General features: G+C 42.7%; 1 protein-coding gene across 2 annotated transcripts in view; it reads right to left on the bottom strand.

Annotated features, from left to right (window-relative positions):
- Window positions 1–23,459, bottom strand: part of RUFY1 (RUN and FYVE domain containing 1) — a 48,106-nt gene that overhangs the window by 3,788 nt on the left and 20,859 nt on the right. For both annotated transcript variants that reach the window (XM_063085448.1, XM_063085447.1), the window contains exons 6-16: window positions 23,209–23,270; window positions 21,232–21,297; window positions 18,113–18,182; window positions 15,523–15,624; window positions 14,670–14,786; window positions 13,577–13,744; window positions 8,722–8,819; window positions 7,488–7,607; window positions 6,697–6,826; window positions 4,179–4,273; window positions 640–688 (exon numbers count right to left, since the gene is read on the bottom strand). In XM_063085448.1, the coding sequence (XP_062941518.1) occupies window positions 640–688; window positions 4,179–4,273; window positions 6,697–6,826; window positions 7,488–7,607; window positions 8,722–8,819; window positions 13,577–13,744; window positions 14,670–14,786; window positions 15,523–15,624; window positions 18,113–18,182; window positions 21,232–21,297; window positions 23,209–23,270 (1,077 nt within the window). The remainder of the gene's footprint in view (window positions 1–639; window positions 689–4,178; window positions 4,274–6,696; window positions 6,827–7,487; window positions 7,608–8,721; window positions 8,820–13,576; window positions 13,745–14,669; window positions 14,787–15,522; window positions 15,625–18,112; window positions 18,183–21,231; window positions 21,298–23,208; window positions 23,271–23,459) is intronic.

Raw genomic sequence — 23,459 nt, 5'->3', positions numbered from 1 at the left:
AGAAGCTCCTGCAAACAGGTGGGCATCTGCCTTTGAATGGCCTACACTAGAGGCCAGGCTGCAGAGCAACCTGCCCTGGAAGGGGGGCGGTGGCTGGGAGCTTCTGCTTCCTCTCCCTCCTCCCGACCCAGCAGGCCAGCCTGGCGCCTGTACTGGGTGGGTCACATGCATGCTCCTGCTCTTACATAGAATGTGTCATTCTATCCTCTCCAAAATGCTCCAAAAGCTTGGCCCAACTCAGGGCTTGGCTTGAGTGGTCCTCAGAAATGGCACAGAGCACTGCAGTGGAGCTGGCTGATATCTGGCCCCTCACTTGTACAGGAAAGTCTCACTTTCAATATTAAAAAAGATTCCCTAGACCTCTGTCACCTTTAGCTTCCTTCTTTAGGCCTATTTTCAAACTCCAACTGAAGGCAGAGGAACTTGCATCAGAAGACCTAGGTTTCAGCTTTGCCATCTCAGCCAAGTGACATGTTTCTGAGCATAGTTTTTCTTATCTGTAAAAACGTCATAACCACTACTGCCTCAACCATACATTCTCACCTGACTATTGTGAGAAAACATAAGCACACACAGGCTATTAGTACAAGCTAACAGTGATGAGGAGTGATTCTTATGCTAATAACAATAATCCAATACCTTCAGTGCCTTATTTACTTCTTTTATGTCTTCCATCTTCAGCTTGGACCTAAAAAAAAAAAAAAAGACCATTTGATAGCAGTGACATGCTCTAAAACTCTAACAAAGCCAACTCCAGTGTCCGTTTGCCTTTGTCAGGATAATCAAACTTGTGAGAACCAAAACATGAGATGTTTTAAAATGCTTTCCATCTTTTTATAATCCCAGAGTCACCTCTTCACACTGGCTCACATGTCTGCTGAGGTCTGAGGTGGATCCTGAGGACTGAATCTGGCCAAAGAAGAGAATGTTTAGCCTGCAAGGGTATAAAAAGATTTTGAAATGGTTGCAATCATTTACCAATTAAGAATGATCTCATAGAAGCCCAGGTTTCTGGCTTCTCTGGACAACCATTCCTGCATGTCACACATACTTGCAGTGGGGCAGGGCTCCCTGCTTTGCTCTAGTTTCCACTGTTCTCCCCAGCAGGAGCCTGAATCTGCAGGCTTCTCCCTGGCCTGCATTCCTGCTGCCTGCTCAATTTAGAAGGGGCAGGCTCAGAGGGTTCGGTCGTTTTTTCTTGCTCCATTCCTGTTAGTGCAAGAACAATTCTTTTGTTGTCCACATAAGAGACAGGACTGAACATGGTTTTAATTGGCAGAATTAAGCCAAATAAAATGAAACATTATTTGCAATTTGGAGGGAACAGTCTGAGCCTTTCTTAAAAGGTGAGATTAGTTTAAATGTCATTAGATTAGACTAATCTAAGGGTCAAAATGGCAAGTCTCTGGGAGACACAGGCTAGACTTTTAAGGAAGGGATTAGAAAACATCAGCATCAGAGGGCTGGCCGGTTAGCTCAGTTGGTTAGTGTGGTGCTGATAACACTTAAGTTCAGGGTTTGATCCTGTACCAGCTGGCCGCATCGCCCTTGCCAAAACAAAAACAAAAAACAGCATCAGGGCATTTAAAAAAACCCTATGGTCTTTACCATTTTTTTGGTGGCCAGGAGGTACAGGATCAAACCTTGGACCTTGGTGTTATCAGCACCAGGCTCCACCCACATGGGTGAAGCAGCCAGCCCCCTCTATGGCCTTTACTAATGATCAGCAGGCAGCTCCTTCGCTCCCCTGTCCGGCTGCAGAAATAGGCCAGCAGACTGACAGGATCAGAGGCTGCCCAGATGGACAGACCTTAGGAAACCAGGTCAGGATGGCAGCCTGAACATAACAAGAACTTCTCTAGGAAACACAACTTGGGGGGAAAACCCAGATGTTCCCAAGGTAAAGCAACTGGGAAACTGTTTCTATAGCTGGTAGAGGTGTCTGAAAACAGCCTTTTCCTTCTCTGTCCTCTGGTACGGGCTTGCAAGAGGACTAAGGGAAAATGGGAGAAGGCACAAAGGCAGCTCCTTGGGCAATCCTGGCAGGGTTGCAGATGCCTGACATTGTGACACCCGCACAACTCGACTGTGAGGGACATGGTGATTGAGAGGCTCAAGCTGGGATTCTGAAGCTAGATCAGGCAGTAGTACTGGGAAGCCACAAAGTGAAATGGTACATTTTCGAGATCAGAGACCATCCACGTTTTTGAGGTCTGTGGTCCACTAGGAGGGTGACCTCTGACTCTGCCTCACTGTCCGTCAATGTGCAAAAGACAGGCAGGAGAAAAAACAGTGCTGAACACCACTGGCTGCAAACCCAAGCCAGCTCCACGCCAGCCTCTGGCTCCACGTCTGGTCTTGTGAGTGCTCCTGGGATGCCCACAGAGCTGGTCTGTGCGCTGAGCATGGGGACAGACACCTGGCCTTGCCCCTGCTCAGGGTGGGGGCAGGGGTCAGCACATGGTAAGTACCTAGACAGAAGAGAGCAGCACAGGCACTCAGCCTGAGAGGGAAGCAGGCAGGGCTCAGGGCAGGAGGGGACTGGGCAGCAGCCCTGAGTTGGTCTAGAATGATATGAGGAGACTACATTCCCACCAGACTCCAAGATTTTCCAACTTCCCAGACTGAGAGAAACTATCCTAAGGTTGCACACATCTACATACTACTTTAGTGTGAGTGTTTCTAGCTTATTTGCATTTTGGTCCTCACCTGTGGACCTTTTTGGTTTTTTTGGTGGCTGGCTGATACGGGGATCCGAGTCCTTTACCATGGTATTATAACACTGTACTTTGGGGCTAGCAAGTTTGTTCACTTGGAAGAGTGTGGTCCTGGTAACACCAAAGTCATGGGCTTGGATCCCCTTACCGGCCAGCCACCAAAACAAAACGAAACAAAACAAAAAACCCACTGTGCTCTAACCGAGCTAACCAGCCAGCTCTGGACTTGTTCTTGTCACAAGTATTCAGTGCTGGGTCTGAGCCAGGCTGTATCGGTCATAAGGGCCCCCATCTCTAGTCATGGTGCTAGTGTCAAGCACTAGTATAGGACTGGGGGTCAGGGAGATGTGATTCGACCTCAGGTCTCTCTGTGTGGGAGCCACACAGAAAGAGCAACTTTCATTCTTCTGATGGTCAGCCCTGCTGGGTGCCGTCTTGCCCCTGTGGGGGTCAGACCCACCTGTGAAGTGAACAGGACAGCAGAGATGGGAGCAAAAGACTGATTCCTGATGGCTTCTTTTGCTTAAGCCAGTGTGAGTAGGATTTCTGTCACTTGCAACCAAAAGAATCCCTGACTAATAAGGAGAAAAAGCTACCCACCCACTGTGTGTAAAAATGCAGTAATCATACAAATGGACAGGCTCTACAATCTGCAGTGTGACCTACTCCTAGGGCCAGGTGTCCAGAGCAGCCTGTCTGGAGTGGGCTATGGTGGAGGGGAGCTATAAAGTTCAAGGGGAGCAGAACTACCAGGGCCTGTGCTCCATCAGCTCGAGCCAGCAGAGACAGACTCTGGTGGATGCGAGGGTCCAGTTCCCAGAGAGCCAGATGGGCTGTGCTGCACAGGGATGGTGAATGAGCTTGCACCACGGCAGGCTTCAGTTCTCAAACCATCAAACTCCTTCTGGCCTGACTGCAAACTGACCAAGCAGCTGTCTCATCACTGCTCTGTTTTCTTACAACCTAGATGTTAAGTTAGTGAATGTGGGCGTTCTGGTCACTACAAAAGAAGATTCTTGGGGCTGGCTGGTTAGCTCAGTTGGTTAGAGCACGGTGCTGATAACAAGGTCCAGGGTTCAATCCCTGTACCAGCCAGCCACCAAAAGAAAAGTATTTAAAAAAATTAAAAAGAAAAAGAAAAAGGTATATGTCAAAATTAAAAAAAAAAAAAAAAAAAAAAAGACTCTTAATGAATTTATTAACTAGCATCTAATTGATATCCCATTTGGATGGCAGAAATCAGTGCTGGGCCCCCATGAGGCCTGACTTTCTGGGAGGTCACCTTGAACAGCTGGCAGTTCTCCCTCCTCCTAACATCAAGAGATAGGTTTGGGGTTGGAGTGATGAGGTGGGCAGCCTAGTGTGATGTTCTCTATGGGGAGGAGGCTATAATGAGCCTGTGAGTGAGTCCAGCCTCCAGCCCTGCACATAGGTGGCAGATGAGGGGAGCCGGGTTCTTACTGGCTGAGGTGCAGTCCCATTTCCTGGAGGGCTTGTTCCTGCTCATCACACACCTTCTGTAACTCTGCCTTCTCATCCTGGAGCTCCCGCAGCTCCTAAAATGAAACAACGAGACACTTGATACAGAATCCTAAGTTCCCTCCCTTTTTTTTTTAAGATTTAATAAACAGAGTAACAAACAGATCAAAATGTCTTTCAAGAGCAAAAAGCAGTGTTTTACTAACATCATTCAAGACAGGGTTCTTTCATGGGTTATACTTCTTGCTAGCTTATTTTTCAAGAATGGGCTGCTGGAAGGCAGTGCTACAGGAGCAGCTCTGTAGCTGGGACAGTGACATGGGACAGGGAACAGCTACATTCATCAGGCACATTAAAAGCAGTTATCTTAACGGCAAATAAGGCTTTGTCTATCGGAGCTTCTATTAAAAGATAGGTTTTGTTTAAAAAAACAGACAACTATTTCAAAACACATACAGATGATCCTTATACAAAACCATGTAAAGCTTGCATTGCTGGAGGATAGTTTGAAAGGTGGCTTTTTGTTCGACGCTAAAAAATCTTTTTTTTCGGGCCGGCCCGTGGCTGACTCGGGAGAGTGCGGTGCTGAGAACACCAAGGCCTCGGGTTTGGATCCCATATACGGATGGCCGGTTCACTCACTGGCTGAGCGTGGTGCTGACAACACCAAGTCAAGGGTTAAGATCCCCTTACCGGTCATCTTTTAAAAAAAAAAAAAATCTTTTTTTTCTGGAAAGGGCTGTTCAAGAATGATGAAGGCCAAGACCTGGGCCCTCATTTGTGGCCTGAGGGTGGCAAGACCTTCTGGAGGCTCATGAGACCAACGCCATGCAGAGAGGGAAGCTCAGTAGGGGACGACAACATTGATGACCATTTATCATGAGGCCAGCATGGCCAGGATGGAGACCCAGAAAGTCACTCAGGGTTTCTGGGCCAATGGACAGCAACAGCGGGGCTTAGACCCGAGCTGCGGAAGCTCCCCCACACTCTCCACCGGTGCACCTTCTGATCGGAGCCTGTTAGTGCACAGGCACACCAGAGGCATCCTGTGGCTCACTGCTAGTATCAGACACATTGTTTGTTTTGTTGGGTGAAGGATGTAATTCAAATCTTAGACTGAAGTATTTTGAAGTGGAATAAGGGGGTATCCCCATGATACAGCAGAACTTTTAAAAAGTCCTCTTTTTCCCTTCGTTTGCTCCCTTCCCCTCTCTAAGCCTGACCTGGCTCTTGAGGAGCCTCTCCCTTTCCTAACAATTCTAGGAATTTTCCAACAGAAATCAAAAGAGCTCTTCTTGGCTCATTCAAATCACTCAGCTGTACCCATTACATTGTTCAATACAACAAAATCCAGATCCAGAAGCTGCCCCAGCCCCAGAGGACCCTCATCCCCTGAAGGTGTGATGAGGGAAGCTGCTTTTGGCTCAGTCATGCTGGAGTGGTCAGCAGTCCTGGCGCCCAGGGTGCCTTATCCCCAACAAGGCGGAAGCTGAAGAAGACAGTGATGCCCCCCGCAGCACATCAGGCTGCAATCAGCTCTGTCCAGAATTGCAGGGCCCTCTCGGCATCTGGGAAGGTGGCTGATGATTTTATATTAAGGGAAAATTTTAGAGTGCCTTGGAGTTTCCTGGGAGGTCCAGTTCTACAGATGATGTTGCCACACTGGAACCCCCAGTTCTCTTGCTCTCTGAAGACAACACAATCCAGGCCATGTCTTCAAGTGAGGTGGGGCCTCCAGAGGACCAAGGTGATTCCAGGGGGAAATCCAGGGTTCAGGTCTACTTTAGGGCTGACTTAGGGCTCTGGTTCAGTCTGCTTCCCAGGGATGCCCTGACCCTGGGCATAGTGGCCGAGCAACCTCTGGGGTAAAGTTGTGGACCAGCATTTGTTTGAAAATGTTTACTGGTTATTGCCAGTTTCCTTTCTTGCCAGACTACCACCCATTCTCCACACAGTAGCAGTGATTGTCTTAACATGAAATGGATCACGTCCCTCCAACAGCTGCCTATGGTGCTCAGAATAAAATCCAAATTCTTTCCCACAGCTTACAGGGCCCATGAAGGGCTTCTTGCCGGCCCAAGTCCACCTTCCTCTGCTCACTGCACTTCTGTCATGCTGCCCTGCTGTCTGTTCCCTAAGACCAGCCCTCCTCCCTGGTGTCTCTGTCTCATGCATGCTTTGCCCACATCTCTCATTCAAACCTCTGCTCATGTGCTGTGCCACCCCCCAACCCCCTCCATGAGGACATTCTCCGGTTTTACTCTCTTCATAGCACTTTGCTATGTAAGTTTATATCTGGTTGGCTTAGAGGCTTACAATTTGTCTTTGCCTTCTCCTAGAGCAGAAGCTCCACAGGGGTGGGCACAGCATCCCCAAATCCTGGAGAGGCCTGGCTCTCCCATAAAGGGCCCAGGGAGAGGAGCCTGTAGGCGAGGTTCCACAGAAGGGATTTCTGGAGTCTGCTAGATGCTCTTTTTCTCCCAAGGATAGCCCACCTTACCTTTTTCAATCCTTCTACTTGTTGTAGCTCTGTTCGGAGTAGAGAGGAGGTGTCTTTCTCATGCTGTAATTCTCGCTGAAGAGCTTGTCTTTGCTCTTTTTCTGATTTCAATTCTTTCTCTAGACTTGAGCTGTTTTCCCCAAACGAACTGGAGTTAGTCTCAATGGGAGATTTTCACGGAAGACCCACAACCCAATTCACTGCAGGAAATGTGGAACCAACTGAATTACCACTGGAGCATCTAAACCCTTCAACAAGGCATTAAAATGCCCTCCTTCTTCCCCAGGGCCACCTGCACCTCCATAAGGCCAGAACAAGTGAGAGAAATGCAGGCGTAGGTACACGCTTGGCAGTTGCGCAAATGGAGAGAAAGGAAGAGTGCTCTAAAACAGTTAGGGCCACAAAAGGACAATCCTCTACTGAGATGGAGACCTGAGGGGAAAGAAAGTTCAAAATTTATTCCACTTCTGACAACCCACAGCGAGACGACAATGGAGGATATTGGAGGGAGGAAGAGGGAAGAAAGTTACCAAAGGTCAGGAGTGAGTCTCCTCCCTCTTGCCAGCTGAGTAGTCCTGGGGGTGCCTGCTTTCTCATTTGTGAATAAAGACAGCTCTTCTCGCAGCATTGGGTTTTTAACTTGGCATATATGATCTCATCCTAACACTGGCCTTGCAGGGGTAAACTCTGAGGAAGGATGCTACCTGCCGCTAATTCTTTCTGTCCAGGAGAAGAAAAACTGGAAGCCAGCCTTCCCAGACCTTCCCAGCCTCACTTGCACCTGCACCTACCATTGCTCGTGCAGCTGCGAGAGCTGCAGCTGCAGGGCACTGATCCTCCTGCCCAGCTCCTGCTGCAGCTGCTGGCTCCTCGCTTCAGCTCCCTGCCTTGCACTTTCAGAGTGCTGTAACCTAGAGGGCAACATGAGCAAGTGCACCAATGAGCCAAAGCTTAATAAGGAATGCATCGTTTCTCACAATTTATAATTTTTTTTTTTTGGTGGCTGGCCGGTATGGGGATCCAAACCCTTGACCAACTATAAGGTTGCGCTCTAACCAACTGAGCTAACTGGCCAGCCCCGTTTCTCAGTTTAAGGTGTGATTTTTGCATACTTTTGCTTGCTTGAGTATACGCACACTCTCCCCACCACTAACCCCTGGCAACCACGGATCTGTTCCATGGCACTATGGCTTTGTCTTTTCAAGAGTGTCATATAAACGCAATTATACTTTATATAACCTTTTGAGACTGGCTTTTTTCTCTCAGAGTAATATCTTTGAGACCAATCCAAGTTTTTGTGTGTTCATTCCTTATTATTCCTGAGTTGTATTTCATTGTATAGATGTACCACAGTTTGTTTGTCCATTCACCTAGTGAGGACATGGGTTGCTTCTAGTTTTTGGCAATTATGAATAAAGCTGCTATAAATATTTGTCTACTGCTTTTTGTGTGGACATAGGTTTCATTTCTCTTTGGCAAATATCTAGGAGTGGGATTGTTAGGTCATATGGTAAGAGGATGTTTAGCTTTTTAAGAAACTGTTTTCCAAAGCGGTGGTACCATTTTGCATTCCCACATTAATGATCTATTTTGAGTTAATTTATGTATAAGTTGTGAGGCGTCATTTTTTTTGCATACAGATGTCCAACTGCTCCAATGTCATTTATTGAAAAGACCATCCGTTCTCCACTGAACTGTTTTGGCACCTCTGTAAAAGGGAGTTGGCCATATTTGTGTGGGTCTATTTTTGGACTCTATTCAGATCCACTGCTGACCTGATATTTAAATGTGACAGTGACAAGCAACCCTTTGAGAAGACAATCTGATGTAATAGCCAAGGTTGATTAACTGAATATGTGCTTAGGCCAGGTTGCTGAATCCAGCCCCCCTGGGCAAGAGTGTGGACCTGAAGAAGAGGAGTCATCCCAACTTGTCTGTACTTTTGAGAGAGACTCTGAGGAAATCTCCAGGCCCAAAGAATGCCCAGCACCTTGTAGGGAATATCTGCCAAGGGGAAGTGATTACCTTTCTTCCATTTGTTTCATGCTGGACATAACTTGATTGGTTTTTCCTTCAAAAGATGTGATGGCTTCATCCTTCTGCTGTAAACTGCTCTCTGCATTCTATAAAAGCAAGGAAAGGGGCTCATACTCTGCCTACCCCACCCCCATGCCTGCTCTAGATTACAAACAGGGTTTAATTGTTAACCTTATACTTTTATAATCCTTTCAAGAGTATCTCATTAGTTGCTGCTCTTCTCTAGAGCCCTGGAAGACAAACTGGGCCAAGGCTCCCAGCTTTGTCAACAGAACGAAAGGCAAAGGAGAAACTGAAACCTTTGATTCTTTTGAAATCAAGGAACTCCTAAGTCAGGTCAGACTCAGTGTTCCTGAGCTGTCATCATATGCCAGGCACACCCACTAGTTCATCCGACCCCAGCAGGGTTCTCAAGGGGACACTGTCAGCCCCACTTCTTCCACTGAGAAAGGGAGACTCAGAAAGAGAAAGGGACTGGCTGAAGGTTAGAGAGCAAATGAGGGTTGAGGCTGGGTTCACACCCATATCTGTGTGACTTTATGAGTCCAGGATTTTAACCATAACACATACTGAGTTACAGGAGGGGCACTCTGTGTTCCTATGTATTTATAAGAAACACCCTTAAAATAAAAGGATACTAAAAGGCTGAAGAAAGAAGGAAGTCCTAATAAATTCCTAAGAAATAACATACCGCTTGTATTCTCTGACCTTAATGTAATAAAATTAGACATGAACAGCAAAAGAATAGCTAAAAACACCTCATATCTGGAAACTCATAGCTAAAAATTATTAAACTAAAAAGCCAGAAGAGAAATTATGAAATACTCAGAACTGAAAGACAATGAAACCACTGTGTGATGTTTTAAGTTTATATAGCACTAAGAAAGAAAGAAAACAGCTGCTATGGTTTGAAGGTCCCCCCTCCCCAATCATTGAAGCTTAATCCAATTGTAACAATGTTAAGAGGGTGGGAACTCTGACTCCCGTATTTGAAAGGTGGGGCCTCTGGGAGGTGACTGGATTGTGAGGACTATTCATGGAGTTCCATAGGTTATCAGGCTTTATAAGGAGAGGAAGAAGCATGAGAAGATGCACTCTTCCTGAGCCCTCACCATGTGATACTCTGAATTGCCACTAGACCCTGTAGAGTGTCTCCACCAAGAAGAAGGCCCTCACCAAATGTGCCCCCTCAACTTTAAACTTAGCCTGAAAAACTGTACTAAATAAATTTTATTTCTTTATAAATTACCCAGTTTTAGGTGCTCTGTTATAAGCAACAGAAAACAGACTAATACAACTGCTAATGGAAAGATGACATGTCATTGACTGTAAGATGCATCTTGATTCAGAGATGCTAAAATGTGAGAAATGTGCTTCTTTTTTTTTTTTTTTTTTGTCCTTTTTGTGACCGGTAAGGGGATCGCAACCCTTGGCTTGGTGTCGCTGGCACCGCGCCCAGCCAGGGAGCGCACCGGCCATCCCTATATAGGATCCGAACCCGCGGTGAGAGTGCTGCTGCACTCCCAAGCGCTGCACTCTCCCGAGTGCGCCACGGGGCTGGCCTGAAATGTGCTTCTTTGATGATGAAATACTTTTGTCAAAATTTAAGGGACATAGCTAAAGTAGTTCTTGTAGATAATTTTTACCTTTAAATAAAAATTTTTATGATATAAATAAAGACAGAACAATTGCACTAAGCACACATTTCAAAAGTTGAAAATGAGCTACAGCACAAACTCCCAAAAATAAGTAGAAGGTGAGGGCAAACTGTTTTTACTTAGAATACTTCTACCACCAAATGTGTGTTTTTTCCCACACCAACAACCATCTCTCACATCAACTGGGTATCTTACAATTCAATTCAATTCTGATACTTATTCTACAGAGTTAGCACAGACCCCCACAGGTTAAGGGCTCAGTCTTGTAAGACTGCTTCTACTTCAAACACCAGTCCCAAGGCCCAGGTTGCCACCTGTACTTCTGACCAACCAGCTATAAGCTGGGAGTTCTCACAACCCCTTCCTCAGGTTCAATAATTTGCTAAAATGGTTCACAGAACTCAGGAAAACATTTTACTTACTATTACCAGTTTATTATAAAGAATACAACTCAGGAATTGTCAAATAGAAGAGATGCATAAGGCAAGGTACAGGGGAAGCAGCATGAAGCTTCCATGACCTCTGTGGGTGTGCAACTGTCCCAGCACCTTGATGTGTTCATTAGCCTGGAAGCTCTCGAAGCATGTCCTTCAGCGGTTTTACGGAGGTTTCATTATGTTGGCATGATTGATAAAATCACTGGCCACTGGTGATTGACTCAATTTCCAATCCCTCTCCCCTCCCTGGAGGTAGGGGCTGGGGCCAAAAGTTCAAACCTCTAATCCTGCCTTGGTCGTTCTGGTGACCAGCCATCATCCTGAAGCTGTCTAGGGCCCCCAGTCACCAGTCATCCTGTTATCATACAGAAGACACTCATCACCCCAGAGTATCCAAAGATTTTAGTTGTGTGACAAGAACTAGGGACAGAGACCAAATATACATTTCCTATTATGCCACTGTAGAAATCAATGAAGTATGGAAAAACAAACAAAAATGCCTATTAGGAGAAAACTGTTCATTATTTGAAAAGATTATTAAAACAGATATACCTTGGGGCTGGCCCGTGGCTCATTTTGGAGTGTGTGGTGCTGATAACACCAAGGCCACGGGTTCAGATCCCTATATAGGGATGGCCGGTTGGCTTATTTGGAGAGCGTGGGCCTGACAACACCAAGTTAAGATCCCCTTACTGGTCATAAAAACAAAAACAAAAACAAAAAAACCGATACACCTACAGCAAAAGTGAATAAGGAAAAAAGACAGAAAATGCAACTAAGAAAATACTGAATAAAAGAGATTAAAGAATTTTGTAAGAGAACATTATAAACAACTATGAGCTAAAACATTTGCAAACCTAAAAAGATATATTTTTATATAAAATATAAAAATATACCAAACTCTCACTTGGTTAGAGCACAATGCTGATAACACCAAGGTCAAGGGTTCAGATCCCCTTACTGGCCAGACCTCCACCCCCAACCCCCCCCCACAAAAAACCATAATAAGTATCAGGAAAAACAGAAAACATGACATAAACCAGTCCAGTAAGCATTCAATACGATGAAATAGTTATCAAAGTCTCCTCACTCAAAAAGTCCCAGACCCAGATGAGTCCTGTAAAACAGGTTTTCAAAACTTGTTGAGAACAGACATTTGCTCTTACACAAGTCATTCTACAGAAACAGAGCAGGAAAGCTTATTTTTAATGCCAGTCAAACATTGATTCTGAAGCCAAATAAGGTTAGACTGTAGACTTAGCAGAGGACGCAGGGATTGGATGGGAGTTCACGGCAGCTCCCACAGGGCCGACTATGGTAGAGAAAATTGTGTGTCTACCAATACCTATTCTCCCTTTTATATAGCCCAGAAAAGATGACATCCTAAGCCCCCCTCAAATCCAGGCATGGCCATGGTGACTAACCCTTTCCCATGGAACTGACTGGAAGTGATGTGTGGGACTTCTGTCTCACTGCCTGAGGGAAAATCCCTAGCTCTGGACTTGTGCTTTTCTCCCCCTTCCAGTGGCAGGAATACTGACAACTAGAATAGCCTGCACAGCTGGAGCTGCATTAGCCTGGGTCCCTGAATGATGGTGGGGAGCAAAACCGCCAGTTTGAAATGCTCACTTTGGAACTATTATGTAAAAGAAATACATTTTCCATATATATATATTTTTGGCAGCTGGACAGCATGGGAAACTGACCCTTTACCTTGGTGTAACTTGATATTTTTAAGCCATTCTATTTTGGGGTCTGCTAAATTATTACAGGAGTTTAGTTTCCCCTAACTAACACACATTAATATTATGTCCATATACTGACCAAAAAAACAGAAGAAAACATAAAAAAATTCCTTGTCAGGACAGTGAAACTATGTATTTTCCTCCTTTCCTTTTTTGTTTTCAATTTTCAATGTTACTATTATAATATTATTTAACAGTTAAAAAAAAAAGACAGGAAAAAATAACAGTTTATTAGGACTGTCTGCCCTCACATTATCTTTGACATAAATGTTACTGGAAGTGAGAGTAAAACCATATCTATGGAAAATGAAGTATGACTGTTTTGGTAATAAAACAGAAATCAGAACTTTAAAAAAAGAGCTAAGTTTTGAGGACACAGAATGGTGCCCTTCTGGGTAGTTTCTGGGCAAGGAAGCTTTACAGTTCTTAGATGTTATTTTTAAAATTCTGGCATGACTCATTCTTTCTGGGCTAGTTCCCCTTGACCACTCTAAAATGGCAGAAGAGGGGCAAGCAGCTAGCTTGTGGCCTGGAAGACTCAGCAAGATTAAATTAATAGCAAAGATTGAAAAGACAATACTAAATGATATCTTTAATTCATTTCTCCATTTCTAGGTGTAAACAATTAGTCACTGAAATGGAAGGAAACAAATAGCAGGGAGCCAGTGAAGGCATGATGAACAAAGTTCAGGTTTGGATTAAAAAGACACAGCTCAGTTTTCAGCTCTACTTTTAGCTATGCCACCTGGGGGCATGCGATTTAGCCACTTGGTTCTGCCTTGTTGCTTACATTTCCTCCCATTTCTCAGGGATTTCTGTGTGGATCAAATAAAATAAATGCAGAAACACATCATAGGGCCTAGGATTAAGTCTGACACATAGTAGGTGCTCACAGATGTGTCTGTTCACTAACTCTGCTGGAAGAATCACGTAAGACTGAGAGGCAGCATGTGACAAGTGGCAGGAAACCAGGCTGTGATATGGACACAAAGCCAACTCCCACCTGAACTTTGTGAAACATCTGTAAGTTAATCGCTTTGACTTCTTCCAGCTGCTGGCGGAGGGCGACTAGAGTGTCTTGCTTCTCGTGGGTGTCCTTTTCAAGCAACTTCATTGCAATTTCCATTTCAGTTTTCATTCCAATTTGTAACTCCAGTTCTTTTTCTAGTTCCTTAAAGGGATAGGAAAATGTTATTAAAGTATATAACTAAGGTTGTATATTGGGCAATGCCTAAAATATAAACTTGAAGGTCAGGTTAGGGAGATTGAGAAAAAATCTGTCTGTGGCATATGAAGATGATGTTTCCCCCCTTTTCTCATTGTACAAGTAAAGCTGGCTCTGTGTCAAATCAACAGAAAGCTGGTCAGAAGCAAGGGGAGCCTAGAGTTCTTACAGCCATATTCTCCAAACCCAGAGATCAGAACATCTGGTCTGAAGGAATGTTTGTCTTGTGTTTGAGTGCTGGAAGGGATCTGATGTTGCAAAGTTAGAGTTTCTGGAATAGTTTTCTACTTTATGGCAAAAAAGGTGCAACCATTTTGAAATATGGAATCCTGGACAACCCAGGACACATGTTTCTGCACATCTATGCAAAGAAACAAAGAAACAAAGCAGGAGCAGAACTTTGTTCCCTGACACAGATTGAGTGGAAACGGGGCAGAGGCTATGGCTGAGAGCATTGTATTGTCAAAGAATCCATGAGTCTGACCTCATAGTTATCTCTGAAAAAGCCTTATAAAATGGAAAAATATATATATTAAGTGACACTGCAGAACTGAGTTGTAAACACAGGCTTTTTAAAAAAAAAGACAATTTCTGACTCCCCCCGCCCCCCCGACCGGTAAGGGGATCGCAACCCTCGGCATGGTGTTGTCTGCACCACGCTCAGCCAGTGAGCACACCGGCCACCCCAAACCTGCGGCCTTGGTGCTACCAGCGCCACACTCTCCCGAGTGAGCCACGGGGCCAGCCCGACAATTTCTGACTTTCCATGAGCGTCAGCAAGTTTCAGCATGTATATGAAAAGTGCTGCAGAATGAACTTAGAGAGCTATTGGAGAACATTTTCCTAAAGACACCCTGTCCTGCACACTCACCAATCGGACTTTCTTCTCCTCTTTCAGCTGCTTCCACACATCACTATACATTTCATCCAGACCTTGCCGGGTTTGCTTGTAAGTATCCAGCTCAACTTTGGTATCTTGTTTTGTTATCTGTATTAAATAAGAAAACCAATAAGAATGGTTTGCTATGGAAAGCAAGCCAACTATAAAGTATTTTAAAATATATCATTTTTAAAAATGCAGGATAATTTCTATTTTTTAGGCATGATAGAAAAAGGTTAAGAATTTAAAGATGTTAGAACTTGAAGATAAAGGATGAGAGCAGCCAATGGATTTTTTGAAAAGTTAGTTCATAAAATAATTTATATTTAATTTTCTTTAAAACAGAACAATATAGCCCTTAGTGGGAAAGGCCCTCATTCAATCCATCATTTAGTATTTACGAGCATGTTTTTAGCAGTTGGTGGATTTAGAGGTGAATCAGATATCATCTCTACCCTCAAGTCATTGGGTGAGACAGAGCTACAAGCCAGCAATTAACAAAACATTAGATGTACAAAGAGCTATGGGAATACAGGAGAAGGAGGGTCTAGGTCCACCCATAGGTACCAGGGACAGCAACACAGAGGACCCAGCATGTGAGCAGAAGTTGAAGAATGAACAGCAACTTTGGTGTGCAAAGGCCCCAGAGGTGAGGAAGTCCAAGTAGTCTGATGGCCTGAGAGTGAAGTGGGTGGGGACAGCAGCAGGAGGTCCTTTCTGACATCAAACAAGGCAGCTTTGCACATTCTGATGACTGGGTCATTATTAAACTATGAGCTTGAGGCTGACAATGTATAAGTCTGAGTGAGAAACATGCCACCCAACTGTAAGGCCAATTCCTCACCTCTACACTTTTTTCACTTCTTTCACGAATTAATTCATTTTGTTCTCTTAATTGTTGCTGTTCTTCTTGAAGTGAACAAATCCGGTCTGTTGCAGCTGAAAGCTGATTAAGAAAGATTTTTATACTTAACATCAAAATTAATCTTACTGTTCAAATTAAAAGCTAACATTTATTTGGCATCGTCACAATTTACATTGTATTTTCACATGTTTGATATTTTATTTCCTTGTTTTGAGTAGGGAATACATGGTTCAAAATTCCAAAAGACATAAAAATGTATATAGTAAAATCTCTCTTCCATCCCTGCCCCTAGCCATCTCTGTCCTCCCCAGATTTTCTCCCCTTTTATAAAAATGATAACATACTACTTAATGAAGGCAATGATTTACGGACACAAAAAATTAGAAACAGTATCAATGTCTAATATTAGAGAAATGGTTAAATTACATCAGAAGCATAAAAAAGAATTATGTAATTATTAAAATGTTTACAAAAGCTTTTAATGATTTGAGAACATCTTATGATATGATACTAATAAGGAATAAAAGAAAGTAACATAGTATGCTCTCACCTATAATTTAAAAGAAAAATCAACAGATTAAAAATGCTTAGGAAAAGATGGGGATGATATATAAAACAAACGATAAAAATAGCTATCACTTAGCAAAGGGATTATAGGCTTTTTTCCTAATTCTTCATTCTTTTCAGTTTTTCTACCCAATGAGCAAAAGTATATTGTATCATTAAGGAGAGAATTAAAGAATTTAGGGGGAGGAATAAAAAGCAAATCATTAAAGACACGTCCTAGGGTTGGCTGGTTAGCTCAGTTGTTTAGAGTGTACTACTGATAACACCAAGGTCCAGGGTTCAGCCAGCTGCCAAAAAAAAAAAAAAAAAAAGCAAAGAAAAGCAAAGCAAAGGCATGTCTAAGAGGAACTCTTCCTCTCCTTGAATGAGTTATCACTTGTTGAGGGAAGAGCATATAGGAGCAGGATGCTTTCATGGATCTGCCTGAGGAGAAGCTATCACAAGAGGCAAGGTAGATGAATTAATGTGCCAACCAACCCCTCCTTATGCCAGCCTCAGAACACAGCTTGCAGAGACAAGAGTAAGGCTGGAGAAGGAGAAAGAAGCAAGACCGCTGTAACAGGCACTTGGCTGTGGTCTGCACTATTCACTAATGAAGGAATCTGGAACTCCTCTCCTCCGTCAGCAGCATCTAAATTGCCCTCACAATTACTCCCCACTCAGACTCAGAACCCAGGCCTGCAGATTCTAAACAGAACTGCTGTGCCAAACAAGAAACTTTAAGGCTATGAAGGAGTGTTAGCTGCTAAAAGGGAAGCAGTAGGCAAAAACCATCAGCTAACTCCCATTCCACTCTCTGAAGACACAGAGCACACCCTGAAGAAGGGGATCATTTGCCTTTAAAGAAAACATAACCCAGTTTAGTTTCAAAAGCTAAATTAGACCTTCATTCAAAGCATGCCACCTTGTCTAAGAGAACAGAGTGATTCTGCTTGTCCTAAAATCAACCAACTCTTGAGTGCCCCCACATGCCAAGTATTGTATTAGGCATATTAATAGGACGTTAACTAACAATCTTTACACAATATTATTAAGTATGTATTACTACCTAATTTGGAGACAAGAAAAGTGAGGCTCAAGGACCTACCTACCAAGGTGAATGTGAATCCTCCAAATTCTAAGTTCAGTGAAGTTTTTCCCATGAAGCCCTCATCTTTCTTTGAATTTCCTTTCACTGACACAAATCTGAGTTCCTCTCCTGAAAGCCTTTCAGGGCTGGTCCCTCTGGAGAGAGCAGTGAGTTTAAAGTGGTCCTTAACTGGGGGTCCTTCATTACAGAAGCGTGCTCTGAGACTCTCCATTCAGCTGTCACCTACCTCCACACTGTGACAGTGTTCATTCTCAAGCCCCCTCTCAAAGCCCTCTTCCTTCCCAACGAAACTAGGTGGGGAGGCCTGAACAGCCAGGGACCGCTACCTGTGGAAAGCCTCAGAAAGGCTGAGCAACCCCCCTCCTGCTAACAGGAGACAAGATGTGTCCACCAAGGAGACTGCCGGGCATCTGGCAGCAAGCTTTCTTCCTCGGTCTCAGCCCTCCTTCTTCCTGTCCTTTCATTCTCTCTTCCTAGTGAGAAAGCAGAAAGACCACACTGTGGGGAGACTGGTTCTATGCTCCTGAGAGGCCAAAACAGAAGGGGTAGGCTAGAGTACTTATACTTTGTAACAGTCTGTGCCTTCTGGGGTAGCAGAGAGGCATAGGACATGATAGCAAAGGTTGAAAAAGAGGAAGAAATTGCACTCTCTCAACAGAAGCTGGCCTTATCCAGTGAGGAGTTTTCTTCCCTTGGATTACTTTGAGGTGATAAAACCTAAGTCACTTAGAACTGGCTCATGATCAGCTGCAGTGTCTCAGTAGGAGACAAACATTTTCCTGCCCCAAATGCAGCTCATCTAGAGGCTAGCAATTCCCCTTCCTATCAGCCAGAAGCCCTGGTTAGACATACCAACTATACCATTAACCTTGGTCATTCTGTTTTGTTTAAAAAGTTCAATAAGTCACAAACCTCTTCTTGAAGCTTTGAATTAGTTTTTTCCAAGCCATCTATCTTGGTTTGAAGATCCCCAACTGTGCAGCTACAGAAAATATAAATATTAGGTAAACATGAACATATAAAAGCTGATTGTTTTCCCAACCTGTAAACAATGAGAAGACAGATTCCTAGATTTCCTACATGAAACGGAAAGGCAATGGGGCTCCAATTAACTCAGATGATCATTCTAAATAAGTATGTGTGTGTACATGTGTGGGTGTCTATATACACTTACTTTTTAGTAAATTTTATTCCTAAAATATTCTGTTCATTCATATTTCAGTCAATTGCAAAGAAAATCTCCCCCCAGCACTACAGATGATGGGAATCAATATGTGTCAGCAGTCATATACCTAAAGTAATATTCATAACAAGATGTTGGTACTTTTGGGTAGTAGAATCAAAGGTGATTTTAAAATATTTCTTATACTTTCCTCCATTTTTCAAATATTCTTTAATATGTACTACTTTTATAATGAAAAATGTGTAAAATGCTAATGTAATGAATCAGCAAGTAGGAAAACAGTAGACTTGATAAACAATCATAATTACCACGATCATAATATTAGTAACTTATTTTTCGGACTAGGTAACAGGCCCTATTTGTTCTAAGCACTTTAAATGCATCAATTAATCCTTCTCACAATTTGATGAGGTAGGTTCTATTGTGAACCTATTTTACAGATGAGGAAACCATAACTATATTAAAGAACACACTCAAGTTCATACATCGATCAAGGGGTACCAGCATCTAAACCCAGAGATGTGGCTCCAGAGTCTGCACTTCAGGCAACAGACTATACTTCCACAAACTGGTTGCTTTTGCTGGTGATGGGGACAAAGAACTAAACCTGGCAAGGCTAATGAATCAAGGTTCAGGAATTGGGTGGGAGAAAATCCAAAGACATAAAAAAAAAAAGGGAAAAACAGGCCCGGCCCGTGGCTCACTTGGGAGAGTGTGGTGCTGATAACACCAAGGCCACAGGTTTGGATCCCTATATAGGGATGGCCGGTTAGTTCACTTGGGAAAGCATAGTGCTGACACCACCAAGTCAAGGGTTAAGATCCCCTTACCGGTCATCTTTAAAAAAAAAAGGGAGAAAAAACCAAAACATGGAGGGAATGAAAAGTTTTAAGGGTATACAATTTTGAATTCTATATCAAAAATGTAACTTAGAAGATACCAGTAAAATTTATATTTTTCTTTGAATATAAATTACAAAAAAAAGAAAAAAAAAGGCATATACTCAGGAGAAAACCTAGATGAACTAACAACTAAGGAAAACTAAAAATCTGGCAAGGTACTTGTGGGGAAAATAGAATCATTTAGTCAGGCTCCCTCCGCTCAAGGGGGTGGAGCAGCACATTTCCTGTAAACAAGTTGTGTGAGGGTGGAGTTAGTGTGCATGTGCACCCATGTATCTTTCTAGTTAATTGCTTTTGTGTGTTGTGCAGTTTTCTGAAGCAGACTGGCAGCAAAGAGCTGGCCTCTAACAATAGAGCATGTTTACTCTGCTGGCAGCTGCTCAGTTTCAGTTTTTCTTTGGACTTTGCCGGTAGCAGTTGAGTTTCTATGTTTCTCTGTGGACTGCTTAGCTCATAGTGTTGTGTATGCTGAATAAAGACTATTCCTTCTGGGCCGGCCCTGTGGCTCACTCGGGAGAGTGCGGTACTAGTAGCGCCGAGGCCACAGGTTCGGATCCTATATATGGATGGCCGGTGTGTTCACTGGCTGAGCATGGTGCGGACCATACCATGCCGAGGGTTCTGATCCCCATACCGGTCAAAAAAAACCCCAAAAAACTATTCCTTCTTCAACCAAGGCTCCAAGGACTTTTTTGCTGGTTACCTGGCTCATAGACCTGCGTGTGAAAGGTTTGTGAATGGGCTCAAGGGGTCTGTGAGCTTCAGATTCTAGCCCTAACTCGACAATTGAGGTCGTTGGCAGGATTATGCCACAGTATTAATAGCCTCATAAAGGCTTTGAGTGTCTCATTTTCAAGAAGCAAATAATGCCCATGACCTAGAATCTGTTCCCAGCACAGAAATAAAGCAAAGCTTGCTAATTCATTTTGTGAAGCTACAAAACCATGATACCATGCCAGAGAAAGAAAACTATAGAAAAATTAAGTCAGGTTACATGTTAAAAGGATGGTTAAATTATTAAAACTATGATCAAGTAGAATTTATTCCTGTGATATAGAAACGGTTCAGTATGAAGAAGTCTACTAATAAAATACATCACATCAATAAATTAAGGGATAAAAATCATGATTATCTTAGTGGATACTAAAAGCCATTTGATAAAATTCAACATCTATTCCTTATAAAAACTCTCAATAAACTAGAAATCAACCAGAAAATCTCTCTCTCAGAAAACAGCCAATGTCACAGTTAAGGAAATGCTCAGAGCAGCGTTTCCCTAAGTACATTAGGAGGAACATGCCAGCTTCTTTACCTGTTTCTTTGGGTTTTGGGGCCAGACAGGCTGCCCTGTAGAGCACTGCTAATGTGCAATGTACTTTCTAGAAGGAGATTCAGAGAGAGAATAACATGTCTTCCTAACAATTAGGCTAAGAGTCTCTCTCCCACTCTCCACCAATACCTCCAAGGACTCATGTTTCATGAAACAGATCAGCAACTTTCTGACTAAAATAAAAAATCCAGATAAAGATGCCTATGATCATTATCACATTGCTCTGCAAGGTCTAGCCCAGGGGTTTTAAACCCTTTTTTCCTCGCCCAGTGCACTGGAGGGCTGTGTGTGGTTCCATGGTAACAGAGTTTGCCATGGCAGGGACTGTGAACCACGTGACTGTGGGTTAGGAGTGGAATTTCAAGGTTTAATGTATTTACTTCTCTATATTTACAACAGCAAAACCCAAAGAACCCAAGATTCCCCAAAACCTGTTTATCAAGAGGAAATCATACCTCTCCAGTCTGTACACATGACTGTTGCTTGAATGATAACCCTTTTTCTTGGGTTGGACTAAAGTTAGTTATAAATATATGGCAACTCAAAAAAGTTCCATGAAACAATGACAGGATACTGAGTATGTAACTGTAACACTGGAAAAAAGAGTGAGTCATACCTTAAGTGCCGGTTAAGTTCTTCCACATAATTTTTTTGATCAAGGACATCAGTAATTCTTTCATACCTTTTAAAAGGAGCATAAAAAGGGGAAATTTTTTTTTATTCATGGTTAATACTTTGTAATTGTCTGTCAACCTTCCTATATCACCTTGTAGAAGTACTAATGTCTTCAGGAAACCAAGAGACAGACAAAACTTAGTGATATCTGCATGGTCCTGCCCCAATGCAGGAGTACACAAAGAGCAAGGCTGGCCGGGGCACAGCAGCTAGGGCCTGAGGGACAGGCTGCCCAGAGAGTAGGCTCCCTGAAGATGCCCTTCCCTTTCTGCAGACTGGATGGGCCTTTGGGATGAGGAGAGAACGCCATCAGCACGTAAGGTGAAAACACCAATCTGCCACAGGCAAGTGGCGCTGGAAGTGGCAGATGTACACAATCCCTATTGTACTGAAGGAAAGGAGGCTCACTCAGAAAAGGAGACCACGAGACTTTTCAAAACACAAAGCTGATTAGTCTAAAGCAGGGAAGTTTGGATTAAGAAAAAATTCTAAAAAGTTAGACTCCCCCCATAATTTCTTTACATATATATATATATATACACACACACATACGTAATTTATATAAATGGGATCATCCTACATAGGTTCATGGAATTGATGCTGAATTTGTTTTTCAGTATAGTCATTTTTTTTTTTTTTTTTTACGTGTTCAGACCTTTACATAGCTCTCCCGGGTAACACGTATTAACAGCCTGTTGAGTATCTTTCTATGAGCATATAATCATAATATCTACCTAATGTACCTATAGTATATATAATTAAAATATAAAATATATACTCGTATTATAAATTTTTTGGTTTGTTTACAAAAATGGGATACATATATACATATATATATATATACACATACATTCTTCCCAGCATCATACTTTTCTCATTCAACAATACCTTGCAGAAATCCCTTTGAGTCAGTATATGGGTAGCTTAAATTTTCTTTTTTATGTCTGCACAATATACCACAGCATGGAATACTATGCATGTTCCATAATTCATTCAATTATTCCCTTATTAGTGGATAATTAACTTATTTCCAGATTTTTTTATTTGGGGGCATACGAATAAATTTTGTTTAAGTTTCAAGTGGGTGAACCCTTGTACTTAGGGTGCAGGAAGCATTAATGGGGTTCCCACTGGCCAGGCACTGAGACCAGGGGAGTCCTTGTGTGAAAGGACAGTGACACATGCACATGGCAAGATACTCCAACACGTCCCAAGGGTTTACAGTGAAAACTTCTTCCCTTGCCTGCTTCCACAGGTAAGCACTGGTTATTGGGTCAATGTGCCACCCTAGAAATACTCCATGCACACAAGAGTATAACATGTGAATACGTATGTAGGAGTATATCTTTTTTATTATAAAATAAATGGTAGCATGTTATACACATTGCTTTTTTTTTCCTTTTCTTTTTTTCTCTTGGATAACTTCTCTTGTTAATGAAGATGAGGGAGAGCTCTGTAGTGGTATGAATAGACATCCGAGACACACTATGATCAAAGAACAAGTCCAAGGGGAACTTATACAATATTATTCAATTTATATTCAAACACACTGTAAAGTAAAATACACTGCTAGTAAATAAATACCTGCGAGGTATTAAAAAAAGGTTTGGAAGGAGACGTAAAAGTAGCTTCCTCTGAGGGGAAGAGTGGGATTGAGATGAAGGCAAGGGGCCAGTGTGAATGAGGAAAGTCCATGTGTGCTCTCTATTCTTCTGCAAAGCTTAATTCCTTAAACAATGAGAATAGTGATGTATTACCTATGTTATTAAAAATAACTACAGCCAGCCGCCAAAAAATAAAAAATAAAATAAAATAACTGAACAAAAACTAAAATCTAAAAGCAAAAACAAGACTTTCATTAAAACGCCAGACTTTCATTAAAAACATGAAGAACAACCGCATACAATGCAGTACTTACTCTTTGCCACCATCAAGATCCTGCACGTCTTTAAGGTAGAGGGAAAAATCGATCACTCCAACCTGATAGAAGTAAAATACACAAATTAAAATTAAAAATAACATTTCCCATTTTCCACAAACTTTACAATCTTTGAAATTCAGAGTATGTACATTCTCATCTCTTTTCTTTAAACATTTAGTTAGACTAACCAGCTCTGTAAAGTGTAATCAAGAGAACAAACCAAAAGAAAAATAACCCTACCACCTTCT

The sequence above is a fragment of the Cynocephalus volans genome, chromosome 2, assembly GCF_027409185.1.
Source record: "Cynocephalus volans isolate mCynVol1 chromosome 2, mCynVol1.pri, whole genome shotgun sequence".
In the NCBI taxonomy this organism is placed as follows: Eukaryota; Metazoa; Chordata; class Mammalia; order Dermoptera; family Cynocephalidae; genus Cynocephalus; species Cynocephalus volans.
The sequence above is the reverse complement of the archived record's forward strand: the minus strand, read 5'-3'. Positions and strand labels throughout refer to the sequence as shown.